The sequence below is a fragment of the Equus quagga genome, chromosome 6, assembly GCF_021613505.1.
Source record: "Equus quagga isolate Etosha38 chromosome 6, UCLA_HA_Equagga_1.0, whole genome shotgun sequence".
NCBI lineage: Eukaryota > Metazoa > Chordata > Mammalia > Perissodactyla > Equidae > Equus > Equus quagga.
In genome coordinates this window covers 14,452,288-14,467,641 of record NC_060272.1, presented here as the reverse complement: position 1 = coordinate 14,467,641, position 15,354 = coordinate 14,452,288, and the positions used below count along the sequence as shown (strand labels likewise).

The 15,354-nt window shown below is 39.5% G+C and overlaps 1 protein-coding gene across 14 annotated transcripts in view; it reads right to left on the bottom strand.

Moving 5' to 3' along the window:
• The window catches only part of DOCK9 (dedicator of cytokinesis 9), a 273,741-nt gene that overhangs the window by 59,536 nt on the left and 198,851 nt on the right, over positions 1 to 15,354 (bottom strand). For 9 of the 14 annotated variants that reach the window (XM_046664995.1, XM_046665002.1, XM_046665000.1 and 6 more), the window contains exons 28-35: positions 14,279 to 14,425; positions 14,006 to 14,089; positions 13,213 to 13,324; positions 9,859 to 10,037; positions 9,502 to 9,615; positions 7,376 to 7,496; positions 3,146 to 3,279; positions 795 to 909 (exon numbers count right to left, since the gene is read on the bottom strand). In XM_046664995.1, the coding sequence (XP_046520951.1) occupies positions 795 to 909; positions 3,146 to 3,279; positions 7,376 to 7,496; positions 9,502 to 9,615; positions 9,859 to 10,037; positions 13,213 to 13,324; positions 14,006 to 14,089; positions 14,279 to 14,425 (1,006 nt within the window). Of the gene's footprint in view, positions 1 to 794; positions 910 to 3,145; positions 3,280 to 7,375; positions 7,497 to 9,501; positions 9,616 to 9,858; positions 10,038 to 12,842; positions 12,885 to 13,212; positions 13,325 to 14,005; positions 14,090 to 14,278; positions 14,426 to 15,354 lie in introns of all 14 variants that reach the window. The other 5 variants (XM_046664993.1, XM_046664998.1, XM_046664997.1 and 2 more) reach the window with 1 other exon arrangement.

The following is a 15,354-nucleotide window of genomic DNA, read 5'->3' as shown; positions in this document are numbered from 1 at the left end:
TTTACGTGCTCTGCTTTGGCGGCCTGGGGTTCGCCGGTTTGTATCCCAGGCACAGAAATATGTACCGCTTATCAAGCCATGCTGTGGGAGGCATCCCACATATCAGTAGGAGAGGATGGACATGGATGATAGCTCAGGGCCAATCTTCCTCAGCAAAAAAGAGGAGGATTGGTGGTACATGTTAGTTCAGGGCTACTCTTCCTCAAAAAAAAAAAAAAGAAAAATGTGGTTGTCAAACCCTTAATCAGAAACTTAATCACTATAATACCACTATTTCCATTAGAAAACTAAAATAACACACCTTGCTTCCAGTGAAATCCTGGAACGTCTCACATACTTTGAATGGAAGGCACACTCAAGTCTCCCAACACTATATTTTCTAATTCAAGAGACTGACCAGTAAAGTTACGCAAGCTGCCAGTAAGTTTGTTCGGACCAATGAAATAAAAAAAATTAAAAGCTACTTCACTTACCTGCTTCTGTCTCTTTTAGTTAAGATGGTAGGTATGAGTTTAATATAAATTTTAAAAATAGGTCTAGTCACATTTTAGAACTCATTTTCTAAAATATATAATTTATAAAAATATTGTTCCAAATTAAGGCGTTTATTTCTACTACATTTAGAACAAGGCATTTCAAACAAGGAAGAAAATCCTTTCAAATCCTTATATCCTTTCAACCAATTACAATTAAAAAAAAAATAAACCAAAGGGAAGAAGAAAAAGAAAATAAACAAAAAATAAACCAAATACCGAAATAAGGAAAGTAAAACAGAAATCTTCATTTTTACCTACCATCAGACATGCTTTTTAAGATGTAGAGGAAACACATCAGCAGGCTCTTAATCTCAGACTGGTCAAGTTTGTCACAGCGAACCACAGAATTTCCCAAAGTGCCACTTTGTTGGTGCTAAAAAAGTAAATACAGGTAATTTTTCTCTTTCATTACAGGTAAAACAAAATTGGTTTCACTCTTCTCTCTTGGAAGAGACAGATTCTTAGAATTGAGTCAAATCATACAAATTGGAAGGTATAAATAATTTGTTGACAAACTACAGGCACACCTCTACTGAGTATGCAGAAGTGCTGTTCCATAGAAGCTCTGGCTTGTCTCCTTTGCATACTTTCTTCCTAAGAGACAAGCCAGAGGCAGAAACCTTTCAAACTGGGTAACCGTAGTTTTAGTTACCAGCTTGGTTCTGAAATGTGAAGTAAAACCTCATGCAAAAAAGTATGTGCGCTAGGATCAAACACAGAAATGATTCAAAAGATACTGAAGAACTAACCATATCCTCAGGAAAATGTCAGTGGCTGAAACAGCAAATTAAGTCTATGGTGCTGCTGAGTACCAGCCACAAAAGCCTGGAGCTGAGTCATTTCATTCAGTTGACATCGTGGGGTACCACTGGGAGAAAACAATGGGCAGGTGCCCGACAGGGACAAATAGGGACACCTCAGCACAGCATTGCCAAAGACCCTAAACTGATGAGGTCATTCCGTCATCAGCTTAGATCAACGTCACAAACGTGAGAAAGCTCAGGGCGCAGGGTGAGGGCAGTTTTGCCACTAGACAGAAGGTTCACGTGTTCAAAGGTTCACATAAAAAAAAAGGAACCAGAATCTCATCTTGTGATAAAAACACAGGAGATTTAAAAATCCTTAAAGTTACACTGCCAATCAAAATCAGAAAAATTTTTGCCAAATACCAAAGAAGAAAGATCAGTGAAAAAATATCTTTCATTTAAGGTACTGGTGGACAATTTAAAAAGTATATACAATAATCAGGCTTAATTAATAACACAAGAATATTTTCATTTAAGAAAGAAATACAGGTCCAATTAGTGGCAAAACTGTAGTGCAGATGCATCCTCTTGCCCACCCACTTCATCAGAGCCGCTAGGAGAATTCAGTATTTCTTGCAGTGGGAGGGAAGGTGCAGCATGCAAAGTTTCCTCTGGCAAAGGCGGAATCGTTAGAAGGGAAAAATCCACAGTGACCCGGTTTTTCCTGGCTGACTGGCAGCTCTCTTCATCCTCTGCAGCACTGCGTATGACACAAGCAGAGTGCCTTCTGAGCAGCTTCTCCCTCTACACACGAAGGCATGTCGGGGTCAAGGGAAAAGTTCAACAGGTCATGACACACACCTGCACTGAGATGCTTTGCGCCTCGACAGAACTGCAGTTAAGGCTAATCGTGTCAATTCCAGCCGTGGAAATGAGTGATGAGAATACAAACCTGAGGCTGAGGAAGGAGGTTTTCCACGTTTCCGAGAACCAGGAATACGTCCCTAAGTGCTTCACCTGTTTATTGATACATGTGCTTGCCTATAACTTGAAATAAACTAGGACAACAGTGGCTAAGGTGAGACCTTGACCTAGAACCTATTATGGTTCCAGGTTTAAATCCAAGCTTTCTCCATTCCTACAAAGTTCCCAATAGTCTGAGCCTTACTTATTTCAAGAAAAAAGAGTAAATATGAGGAGGGAGTGTTGGGTTGGGTTGGGGGGTACAGTGTGAGTGGAGTGATTTCAAATAGAGCCTTATCCCTAAATCAACTATATGATCAATTAATCTCTTCTGGAGCTGGCTCTGGACCCAAGGTCCATCTGGATGGATAACCGGGTTATAAATGGTATTCTCTGGAATACAGACCATAGGGATTCTAAGTGAGTGGCATTTTGATTTCCTACCCGCTCAAGGTGCTCCACTGTAAACACTACCCTGATCTGAGATCCTGGAAACAGGAATCAGGGGTTTCAGAGAATGGACTCCAACCGTAGTTAATACTCTGATCATCCACCCCAGGTTAACTGAGTTGCGTGTTTTGGTGGTTTGTTTTTTGTGTTTTTTTTGGTGAGGAAGATTGTGCCTGAGCTAACATCTGGCCAATCTTCCTCTACTTTGCATATGGGACGCTGCCACAGCATGCCTTGATGAGCAGTGTGGGTCTGCACTCGGGATCTGAACCCGAAAACCCTGGGCTGCCAGAGAAGAGTGCATGAACCCAACAACTAAGCAACTGGGTCGGCCCCGAGTTGTTTTTTTTAAAAAAGGTCACACTTAATGAACACTAGAACACGAAGCATGTTTACTTTGGGCTAAATCTATTAGTTACAAGGAACTTATGTTCCATGAAAATAAATTACCTTATCCAGGGAATTGCTTTTCTCATTATTCCTTTCTGGAAGGCTGTTTCCCGAATCTGTGCTTATGAGGGATCCTCTTGAATCAGCATTTCTCACACTGTTGATGTTTGGAGTTGAAGTCGTATATGGAGAAGCTAAGCCAAGACCAAAGATTTGGTGAAACAGAACTAAAAAGATAAGCACCGAAATTTAAGGGAAACTGCTTTTGTGGAATTTACTTTTTCTGTTAGGAAGCTGGCTCAAGAGTTGCCTTCATTTACCTCACCTTTAAAGAACCAGGCCCCATAGACTGAGATAAAAATGAATTTTAATCTGAAACATTCAGATGTAACTATCAGTCAATCTAAGAGAAACCACTTCTGATTGCTAAGACTAAAGGAGCACAGAGTGTTTCAGAACAGGAGAGAAGGAAGACTTTAAAAAATTAAAAAGATAAATCCACCTACAACTATCAAATGAAAAAATTAAACGATACAATAAACCTCCAGTATTCAAACTGGACAGTGAGGTGCCCTAGAAAACTCAGAGGGGTGTTAATGAGATATTTTAAACTTTTGAGAGAAACACCATGATACTCGACTGCTGGAAACTGCAGTTTCAATGTTAGCTTATGCTACATTCCTTTCGATGATGTCATGTCTTTGTGAAGCTGGGTATTTGGTAGTTGCTATGATAAAAAGCAAATACTGGGTGAAAATCAATGTGGAACAGGAAATGAGGATGGCAGGGAGCAACCCAGCTCCAAATGTGAGAAGTTGGGTAGTGCCCAACAGGCAGACACATCCCATTAGTAATAGCTGTGGTTATTAAAAATAAAACAAAAGTTCCTTCTCTAAATTTATGTTTATTTTTTCAAATGCCTACTAAGTTGTTATGATACAAGTACTTATTAAGTTATTTGGCCTAATAAACAGAACTGTTAGGTGTTTCCTTTGGCCTGGGACTCCATGAAAATGATAATAAGGGTGCTATGAACTGAGAATGCTTGGGATTCTCTGCAATAAACAGTTATGAGCAGAAAGGAAATCTAACTTGGAACTAAAATTTGTCATATCCGTGCAAAAACAGCATTTGGAGGCAGAAATCAGCCCCCACTTCGGTTCTATGGAATTTTTAAAAGTAATAGACTGACTTCCTGCTTAGACAAGATTTAATCCTGCTTAGATAAGATCTCAGACTTGTAAATTCTGTGCTGAACCAAAAGGTGTGTGCTCCCCTGAAAGCCCTGGCTGGTTGTGCACACTGCATGAGGAGCACTGTGCTCCAGCATGCTGTAAGCACAGCCTTTCACACCTAAGCTGGAGATGCCGTTACCCGGCACCTCAGAACAGGCTGGCCATTTTTGGATTTCAGGATGCAAATGAGCTGCCATGGACCAAGACACTTCTAAGGTAATCCATCCCCATACCTAACACTCAGGGTTACCCACCACCATCCCTGAATCTGATTCAGCATATTATAATCAAGAAAAGAAGAGGCAGGGGAATTTGAAAATGTAAGTGAAGGCTGGAACATGTAAACCATTGGCCACAGGCTGCACCTCCCCAGAACAGAAACCGTATGACTGATTATCATAAGGTGCAGGTAAAAACCCTATGAAAAAACTATGAGCCTTTTTCTATACTCAGAGATAAAAGAAATACACATTATGACCAAAATTATAATTCTATTCCTCCTAGTATACCTGGACTTTTGATTCAATGTAGCACACAGAGATCAAGAGAAAGAGGTTCTCAGTAAAGCAAAATTAGACCCTAAATTCTCACAGTTTTAGGCTCAATTCCAGAACTAGAATCCTAATCTAAGGCAAGCAGATGGAAATGCAATAAATCAAAATCAGTATGCTTAGTAGAACTATGTTGAAGTTTTGTGTGTGTGTTTGTGTGTATAATTAGTGTCCTGGCCCAGTGCATAAATTTTAAAAATCTTAAACAACACATAAGTAAAATGAAAAGAAGTTTAGTTCACCTCTCTCCTCTTTGTACAGTCAGCCCAACACGAAACATTGAGTAGGCGGGAAAAGGCGCCCTGAACCTAAGAACGCGTGCCTTTTCAAATGAATGTAATCTCAGAGTAGTTTTTATCCAGGCAATGAATCAGTTTTAGATATTTTCATGCACCATGTTCCAAAGACATTAAAAAAAAAACTGCTGAGGGCGCATTCTCAATATGCATGGAAACAAGATTTCTTCTAAATAGAGATGTAAGGAGAAAGTCTGCTCTTGAAGGATAAGCACTGGGAGTAAAATTAACTGGAAACGCCTTGATAAATAGAAGTTGCTAAAGCTACTGGAAAACAACTAGTAAACACAGTTCAAAGGTAGGGGCTTTTCTGGAAGGCATTTCTAAAAGAACAAGGATTTAAGTCTTTAAAGATGAGAGAAATACAGATAAAGCCTGAGTATAAACAACTCTGTTGTGGTGAAGTCCTATGAAAAGTGGATTCAGATCTTGAAATTCAAGAAAGAGTGAAAGGACTAACTCAGTCTCAAGTACTCTTTATGACTCTGCCATAGAGTAATCGAAGGCCATTTACGTGATTTGAGGTGTGCCAAAGATACCCAAAGGCTCATCTTTACGTCTCAAGACATCCCAAACCCTAACAAGGTGAATGTGGAATTGGAGAATAAAGTCTGAGTCGAAACATCACCTCATTCTAGTTTGATCATTTCCATCAAGTCTTGAATCCTATAGAGATTTCAATGCATTCCTTGGCCCCAGGACTCATCTAATTGGCTACTGAGAGTATATTACAAAGCATTAATAATGCTACAGAATTGTGCTTGTTGTAACGGCGGTCAAATAATAACGCTGAGTGTTTACTATGCCAAGCACTGCACATGTCATATGAGCTCTTCATCCCTCACCAGGACTCTGTTTTGGAGATGTGGACACAGGGTGAAGGGGAGAGACACCTGCCCACGGCAATTAGAAAATGGTGGAGTCCAGATCCAAAGCCACAACTGTCTGACTTTAAAGCCAGTGCTGTGAACCGCTGCAGACAAAACCCTCCAAAAACAGACCCTTCCCCACTCCCAGAGCAGCGGCTGGGCGTGTGGGTAGCGCAGGGCAAAGAAGACAGAGTGAAGGTCCCAGGAGAAAAGCAATGGGAACACCATGGCCAGGCTATGCTCTGAGCATTTTGCATGAATTAACTTATTTAATCTGATTCATGACACCTAATGCGGTAAGTATTAACTATGAAAAATATACAGAAACATAAGTAACATTAAGGATTGGTATGGGTATTGTAGGAAAAATACGGGCATTGGTGTGGGGTTTCCAATTTTATACTCTGCCCAGTTCCATCACCCACACGAAATAGTGTGTTAACAACAACAACAACAACAACAACAACACAAAAGGCAAGGACATAAACTCAGAATGAACAACAGTCTTACAAATTAATTAGATAAAAGGACTGCCCTTTGGTCTGCCCTATGACTTAGTTTCATTATTTGGAGGTCTAAGCACTAGCCATAGCAGGACGCTTTGTTTATTCTAAGTATGGTAAAGAGAGGGAGAGAAATAAAGACAGAATATGCCTGTGAGTATCTGTAACAACTCTGTGAAGATACGCATTTTTTGTACCATTATCTTTACAAAGGAGCTGGTTGCACAGGTGCTCAATTAGTCAGAATATTAATAAGTACATTTCTCAGGCATTTACTTATAGAGAAACTACTAAATTTTAATTTTGATTTATGCCATCTGTTTTCTTCCTCATGGGGGCTGCTCTTACATTATTTCAGACAGAAAAAATATTCTAGGAAAGAAGATTTTAGAAAACCGATTTTAGGATTACATTCTAGCCATAAACCACTATCTCCTCAGAAATTACTCTGTCACATTTCATCTAAACTGCTATCACTATAATAAATCCTATCCACTCCACACACACCCCTACAAAGATATTCCTTTTCTACAGTATAAACAATCCAATTTGAAGACTTAAAATGATAAATTAACTTAAGCATTAACAAAAAGCAAACTACAAATATGCGATTAAATGTACCATATTTGGAATTCATGAGAATTTTGGGATCCTTATTTTAGTGCAGAGTTGAGGTGTTTTAGGTGCTAAGTATCAAAACCAGGAAAAGAATATTCACAGCAGAAACTCAGACTTCAACGTCTTAATAGAAAAGTTTGAGATGCTAACAAGCTATTGGATTAAAGACACTTTCAAAATTAAACTAGAGAGAAGCAAATGCAAGCAGCGAGCATTACCAATGCCAGAGATAGCACCAAAGAGGTCTTTGTGCGGGTTGTTATCCAGCGTGTTTCCAGACTTCTGTGGCGTCACTAACGGGTTTACAGCTGGCAAAGTAAGTGATTCCTCCTTCACAGTCTGTCAAAGGGGAGAAAGAGAAGAAATAATTGAAGATGATTTTAAAAGCGTTATCAACTGTTCTTGTAAGTGTGAGGGCAAGTGTTAGAACAAGATGGAACAGCCTGACAAGTTAAATGTGCCTGAGTGGGAGAAGCAGTGGCACGGCGTGTGAGAGGGAGGAGGGTGGTGGATGGATCAGAGAAGGAGCAAGGAGAAGGGAGCACAGAATATTTCAAGTCTGGGAGGCAGAGAAATCTTGGTCCATACAGTCATTATTTCTGGTTCCCCAGAAGGTCTAGTACTTTCTGTTTCCAGAGCTCTGACGCCCAACATTTCTTTACATTATTTCAGTATGTTTTTGCTTTCAGAGAAAGTCTCACATGCTCTTTCTCACTGGAACACTGGTTTTTCTCTCAAATTGGAAATCCTTCCAAATGAGCAACAGTGACTTACAATAGAAGCAATGAAAATCTCTGCAAGTTTGGAGCTTCTTGTGAAATCTCGATCAGTGGAGAAATTATGTTAATTTTGAAGTTACATCGTAACAGGGATTTCACTGTGGTGAAAGCCAGAGAAAAGAACTTGTGTTTATTTTTCTCAGGATTGAAGCAGTACAGAGGTAGGTTTATGCCCTGAATTACTTATTCTGATTAGAAAAGGCAGGTTCAGAGAACACATGTGTGAAATATAATGTTGTATAGAGTGAGATTAATGTGGTACATTTCAGTTAAGGACAGTGGAATTTTATGCCCCTTGGACCCACAAAAACATCCTATAAACTTGGTTCATCTCAGTGTACCATTATTTAGGAGGCATATTCAGAGGTGGAAAAAGAGTATAAAAAACGAGACAAAGCATCACTGTTGGGAGAAAAGAGACAGAAACATGTATGGAAACTACTCAAGTGTATGCCACAACGACAAAGTGGAAAAGCTAACAACTGAGCCAGTTACAGGTCCTGAATAAAAGGGAAAAGAAAATTGTTCACCTAGTAAGATCTGTCCAAATTAACGGCAGATAGTCTCCAACTAAAAAGTTGAGATTATTTCTGGGATCATCCTTCAGTCGACTTAATTTCCAATACATCTTTAATGACTGCACAAAGCTAATGTAAACTAAGGTGGTCAGTTCTTGGAGGGAGGGCCTTGTGTCACTCACTTTGACCTCCCTGACATCCAGCCTGACTTTCTAATTTTACAGACACAGAGAAACTTTAGCCCAAAGAGGTGGCTTTTCCAAGACTGTGTAGCATGATACTATCATAACTGGGGCTAGCATTGAGCTCTCATAGCACAGAGGTTAGAACTATGCTTTTCTTTTTTTAACCTCCTTTCTCCATAAATTTTGTTGAATACACAGAGAAGATCCTGATGTCTTATGAGATATGAGCCATCAGGACAGCATGGTTTTTATAATGATTTTTAACAAGAGTTGAAGGTTTACTGATTGACTCTACCTTAGCCAGAAATGCAATTTACCAAGAATACTGCGGATTATTACAGTTTTAGTGGTAAACAAAAGAATAAATGTGCCCTGGGTTAACAGTGTCCCCTCAAATTCATATCTACTCAGAACCTCAGAATGTGGCCTTATTTGGAAATAGGGTCTTTGCAGACCTAATTAAGATGTAAGGTAAAAATGAAGTCATCCTTGATTAGGGTGGGCCCTAAATCTGATTAGTGGGGTTCTTATAAGAAAAGGAGAAGACATCAGAGACACAGACACACACCAGGCAGGAGGCCATGTGAAGACGGGGGCTGAGACTGGAATGATGTAGTCACAAGCCAAAGAACACAAGGATCTTGGGCAACCAACAAAAGCCAGGAGAGAAGCATGGAATGCACTCTTCACCCAGAGCCTCTAGAAGGAACCAACCCTGCTGATACCTTGATTTTGGACTTCTGGGCTCCTGACTGTGAAAGAATAAATTTCTGTTGTTTTTGGCCACCCAGTTTGTGTTACTTCATTATGGCACACACAGGAAGCGAATACAGGCTGTGTCTACATGAATATGCTTACGTACACTGCCAGGGTTCACAGGGAAGGGTGACACATCCCTCACATTGATCCGCTGGACATTTTCAATCAGCAGACCAAACAGAGGCAGGTAGAGAGTGGCTATCCTTGCTTGATGGCTCTGAAACAAAGGCACACAATTTAAGTTTTTCCTGTGGCTCTGAGAAGCTAATGATGGACTGAGCTGGCACTGGCAATCTCCTGTATTTGGATCCTTCCTATAAAGACTGCTGTTAGATTTTATTGCATAAACCGAGAATAGTCTTAGTGCTGTTACCACTAATTTTCTAATTGGTTATTTTCTTTATATTACTAAAAATAAAGAACACATCAATCTGTATTTCCTTCCACTGGGACCACTCACCCTTGAAGCATATCTGTCATCAAAAGAATGCTTTATCAGCAGGTTCTTGAGCACGCTGATGGCAATCAGCCGGACCTCCCTAAACTCCTGGAGGGCGGTGCCCACTTCCCTCAGTAAGAGTCCCACCAAGAAGTGGTTTCTGCAGAACTCATCTGTTAATGAGTAGTCAAGCTGGAGATCTGGAATGAGGACAGAAACTACTTTAGTTAGAGAAGATATAACACACATTGAATAAAATAAAAACCAAACCCACCCTTTGTATCCAGCCCATGGTGTGTGCCAATAGATGATTAGAGTTGGCTTTAAATGGGAAAAGGCCAATTATCTAAAATACTGCTTTACTTCTTAACACATCAAACTCTTCTATGAAAACAAAATTTAAATACAAATAATTGTACTGGATTTTGATTTTGGAAGCTATTAAATCCTGCATAATTATTAAGTTAGTGAATAGTTTGAGTGCCAATTTTTAGAATACAGAACAACATATGTTACGTTACAAATGTAACTTCGTTATTGACATGAAGTTAAAATATAAAGTTATTGTACTAATTGACAATATTATACAGAAGCAATTTGTACATAACAAACAAGTAATTAAAGAAAGAATAAATATACATGGTCTATTAAAATGTTCTTTACTACATGAGTTCATTTATCCATTTTCTGGTTGCTAATGCCTATATACTCCCATTAAAACCCAATGTGTTTAAAATAAACTAGTTAGCATATAACCTATTTATTCTGCCATCACTGAATGAAGAAATTATTTAATGCAGAATTAAAAAAAAATACTCATTACTTCTGCACCTCTAAAAGCAAATTAAAAAACTAATATAAACTAAAACTAAAATGGACCAAAATAGTAAATCATCAGCAAGCTTAATGACAAAACTAAAAGCTCTTCTGGAAAAGAAACGGAGGCAGACGTGAAATCTACTGAGGGAGGGTAAATAAAAGCAGCTAAGCATTACTAAAGCTGAAACACAACTTTTCAGCAAGCTGTAACTAGGATTTGAATTCTTATACTGAGTCCATTATTAAAAGAATATCTATAGACCCTTCTTTGACTTTAATTCCACATTAGACAGTTACTTCTGAGGCTATCCAAAATACTAACCTAAGTCCTATGAAACCCTTTAACAGAAGCAAGAGAAAGAGCATTCATCTTTCCAGAATAATCATGTCCACTGTTTGTGACTTTTAAGGACAGTTTGTCCAAATGACAGTTTACAGCTTGAATTCACATAAACTCCTTAGAAGGAAACTATTTATGGGTTTAACTGTGCATGTGCAAGTGCATGTGTGTGCATGTGTGCAGAGAGAAGGGGCGGAGCAGGTGAGAAGGGAGAGAGGAAGGCAAATGCTAAAAAATATTTATCCCTCTCAGTGTTGTAAGGCAAATTATCTGTAGATGACCCATGCCCACCTGCCTAGAGCAGATACCCTGATGGTCTCCTAGGAGCTTGTGCCGGTCTGCTGGCACCCTGAAGGATTTCCACTTCACACACTTCTGCAGGATGAACAATTTGGCCCTGCCAGGTCACAGGGCAAGGCGGGCATTAGCACATGTTCACTGCCCAACCAGTGGGTATAAAAAGCTGCCCTCAGCACCCTGACAGGGGAAAGGAAGAGAGTGTCACAGTTCCCAAGTACAAGTGGGCTAGTAACCGGCTGTGAGGTGAGGGAGGAGGTGACAAGGTTTGGAGTACAGAGTGGGGAGCAACTGGAGTACTGGGAGAGGGCAAGGAGGAGACCTGACAGGCCCCACAGAGGAGGTGCTGAGTGACTGGCCAGGGAGGAAGATGAGGATTCCCCCAGGGAGGTGGTTACTTGAAGGTGAGGGTGTCAGGGGTGGGCATGCCATGTTTGAGGAGCTGGGAGTAAGCAGGCATGTCTGAAATGTGGGAATAGTGGGGAGTGAGAGCAGACAGGTGGGCTGGGTTTGGATTGAGGATGCTGAACGCTCAGCTGCTCCCTCGGCCCAGAATGCTTAACCCCTTTCTTTCTTCAGATTATCACCCAAAGTCACCTTCTCAGTGAGGCTTTCCCTGCCACTCTATCTCAAAATGCCACCCCTTCTCATATCTCCTTTCCCTGCTTTATTTTTTTCTCCTTAGCACTCATCACTCTCTGACATTCTACATATTTCACTTAGGTAGAACAGCCGGGGATTTTCATCCTTGTTGTCCGACTGTATCCTAAGGCTGGGCACAGTTGGTGCTATGTAAATATTTACTGAATGCATGAATACCAACTCCAGGGCCACAGTCCCCCTTCTTGCTCCTTAAAAGGCAGTCCAAGTTTGTTCTGGGGGAAGATACTTATGTCTCCGAATGAATGTTTTCGTGTGTTTCTCTCCAAATTTCAGAGTCAGTTGATTTAGGTGTCATTAATAGTTTGGTGGCATCCTTCCACTTTTTCTCTCCTTATGTATAAATAATCCTGAGCACACACAAGGTACTAAACTCAATAAATATTACCTGACAGCCCTGATAGACTAATTTGATTCATTTGACTTACTCAGTGAAAACAAAGAAATCTCTATGAGCTTAAGTCTCTTCAAACTTAAAGAGGATACACAGCAGTTAATAAAGACTCAACATGCAAACATAAAAAGCACGTAAAAAGCCATGTTGCTTGCCATCTAGGTTACTGCCACCACTACAGACAGTGCTATGAAAATGGTGGAATAACACATTTTTGGAGTGAGCAGAGTTTTTTGTTTGTTTTACTTCTTAGAGAAATAGCCTAGAGGACTAGTGACCCAAGGAGCAAAAACCGAGGTGCCTCCCGGGATGTTACAGCAATGTCTTAGCTACAGTGAGAACACATTCAGTGGTTTATCAGGAGTTTAAAAATGATCCAAGTTTATGGGAAATGCCTAAGTGAACAGCATATGTAAGCATTTCAGCAATCACTTGCATTCTTTTTCTTTTAAAGGAGGAAAATGCAAGAAAGCAAGCGTCACACCCCAAACCTACCTACAGGAGTGTCATTTGACTCCACAGTTGGTGAAAGAAAAGCTAATTCATGAGAAAAAAGGAAAAGCAAAACAAATAAAAATAAACTACAGTAAGTAAAATGAATTTCTATTGTTTAAGCAAAGGAATTTTTCAATGAAAAAGAGTCACACTGACAGGATCTATAGTCTGGTAAGTTTGCTGAAAACTAAGTTCTCATATAACATTTTATTAATATTTTTTAAAATGGAAATTTAACAAGAAAAAAATTAATTCATCAATGAAAAACATTGGAAAATTCTAACGTCATGTTTGAATCAATTCTCCTTTCTTATCAAAAATAAACGGCTTTCTTTGTGAAAAGACTAAGATTAATATACATAAAGATTACCTTGGTATCTTTGAATCCTGCCTTTTCCAAAAGGCATTGGTAAATTCAAAGGAATATAATGTTCGTGATTGCACACTACGCGGAGAAATTCAAACTTGTATTCAAAGAGAGTCTGCAGGAAAAAACATTTAGTCATAAGTTAAATACCTCACTGGATACTTTATACAGCATCCTAAAAAGACCTATGGGAAATAATACACCCATTCTTTAGCTTGTTGACTGTCTTGGAACTGCATGCTCTATGCTATTTTACAGATTTTAGATAGGCTGTAGGGATTTGTTTGAAAATGGAGAACACATTTCATTAAACAATGTCCTCCACTGGCTTTCAGGGCATTTATTATTTATGCTCCTCCTACTTCAATAGAGGATTTCAGGCAGCTTATTATTATAGACAAAGACTCAATACAATAAAAAAATGAGTAAGGCAGAGCTTTAAAAAAGACACACAACAGAAGAGACAGAGAAAGGCTACGTGGGTACTTCTGTTACCTTGTTAAATAAACTCTGATTCATGACACATATACTTGTAGTTTCGCAGTTGAGAAGTCATTTCAGGTGTTGACAAGAAAATCAACAGGTATGTTTATTTCACATTTGGAATTATTGTGTTCCTAACATCTCATGTGTTAATGGAAGTAAGTACTACTTAGTACTAGTTAGGATTTCCAAGAGAGGGAGTGAGTAGTGCCTCACGGGCTGAAAGAAAATTCTGACGTGAATCGAGAGAAATAAGTGGGTATCCAATGTGAATCTGCGAGACAAAAGGAACAGTGTGTCACACACACACTACCTTCGGATCTCCCGGAGCAAAGCAGCTGATGTAGTTGTTGATCTGCTTAAAGACGAAGCCCCTGTCCATGAAGGTGAAACATCTCTGCAGAGGAAACAATCCATAAAGGTACACAGTTAGGCCCGAACTTTTTTTGGAAAGTTGAGTTCAAATAGCACTTATTGTCAATAAGTTTAACCATTAGCATAAAAACATCCATCGACATTAACTGAGCACCTACTATATACTGGTCACTCTACCAGAAGAACATTTTAGTCACTTAGAGGTCCCCACCTTGATGAACATGGCAAGGCTATGATTCGCATTCTTAGATGCTTCTGGGTTATCTCGAAACTTCTGAGTGATGTGAGGCATCAGCATATTCACAACAGTTTCCACTGCATGATGATAGGATGCAGGAAATCTCTGGTTTCGCAATAACTAAAAAGAATTGAAAGCAAACATTATTTTTGAAGTCACAATCTCTTGGGGAAAAATATCTCATCCCTGAGTCCATTTAAAAACCCAGATCCTAATCTTATTTATCTGAAATGAGATACGATGAATTCTTCTTTCCTCTCTCAAACTCTTGTACAAGTATTCTAATACTTCGAATAAGTGCTGTGGATTAGACCTGAGATCTCAAACTTCAGTGCGATAAAGAGCACCTTGGAGATGTCTGTAAAAGTGTGCAGACGTGCCTCGAACCCCAGATTCTGATGCAGTGCTGCATTTCCACCAACTACTTTTGGTGATTCTAATGCCTGCACCTCTCAAAGATCTCTTTAGAAAATACTGGCTTAGGTTTAAGCTTCAAGTATTCAAACAGAAAATACCCACATTAGTGATTATATGTCACCAGTTGAAACTGCTTAGAAGCAATCTTCTTCAAAATAACTTAATAATTTTTCCCCTCAAGACTACTTACCTAAGAAATTACACTCAGACCACTTAGCAATTAGCTACCACTTACTGTATGTCTTCCACACATCAGCCTGCACTAGATATTTTTACATACGTTTTCACTAAATTCTTTTACCCTTACAAGTTTAATCCTCATTTACAGAGGGTCAGAGAGGTCAGGTAAATGCGACCTCAGTCACACAACTAACAAAGATTCAAACTCAGATCCACCATGAGTCCAAGGCCTGTGATCTTTCTGCTGTGATACAGTGCTGCCCGCCCCCCATAAATGGAAGAATTTACTGAGGGCCTGAAATGTGAAAGGGACTGAATTAGATGCTCCACGATATTTATCTATTCACGCATGTGATTCTAACAGCCACAACAGGGGGTAATTTTCATCCCCTGTTTTACAGATGAGGAAACTGAAGCTTGGAGAGATTCAGTAACAAGTAATAAATGACCTT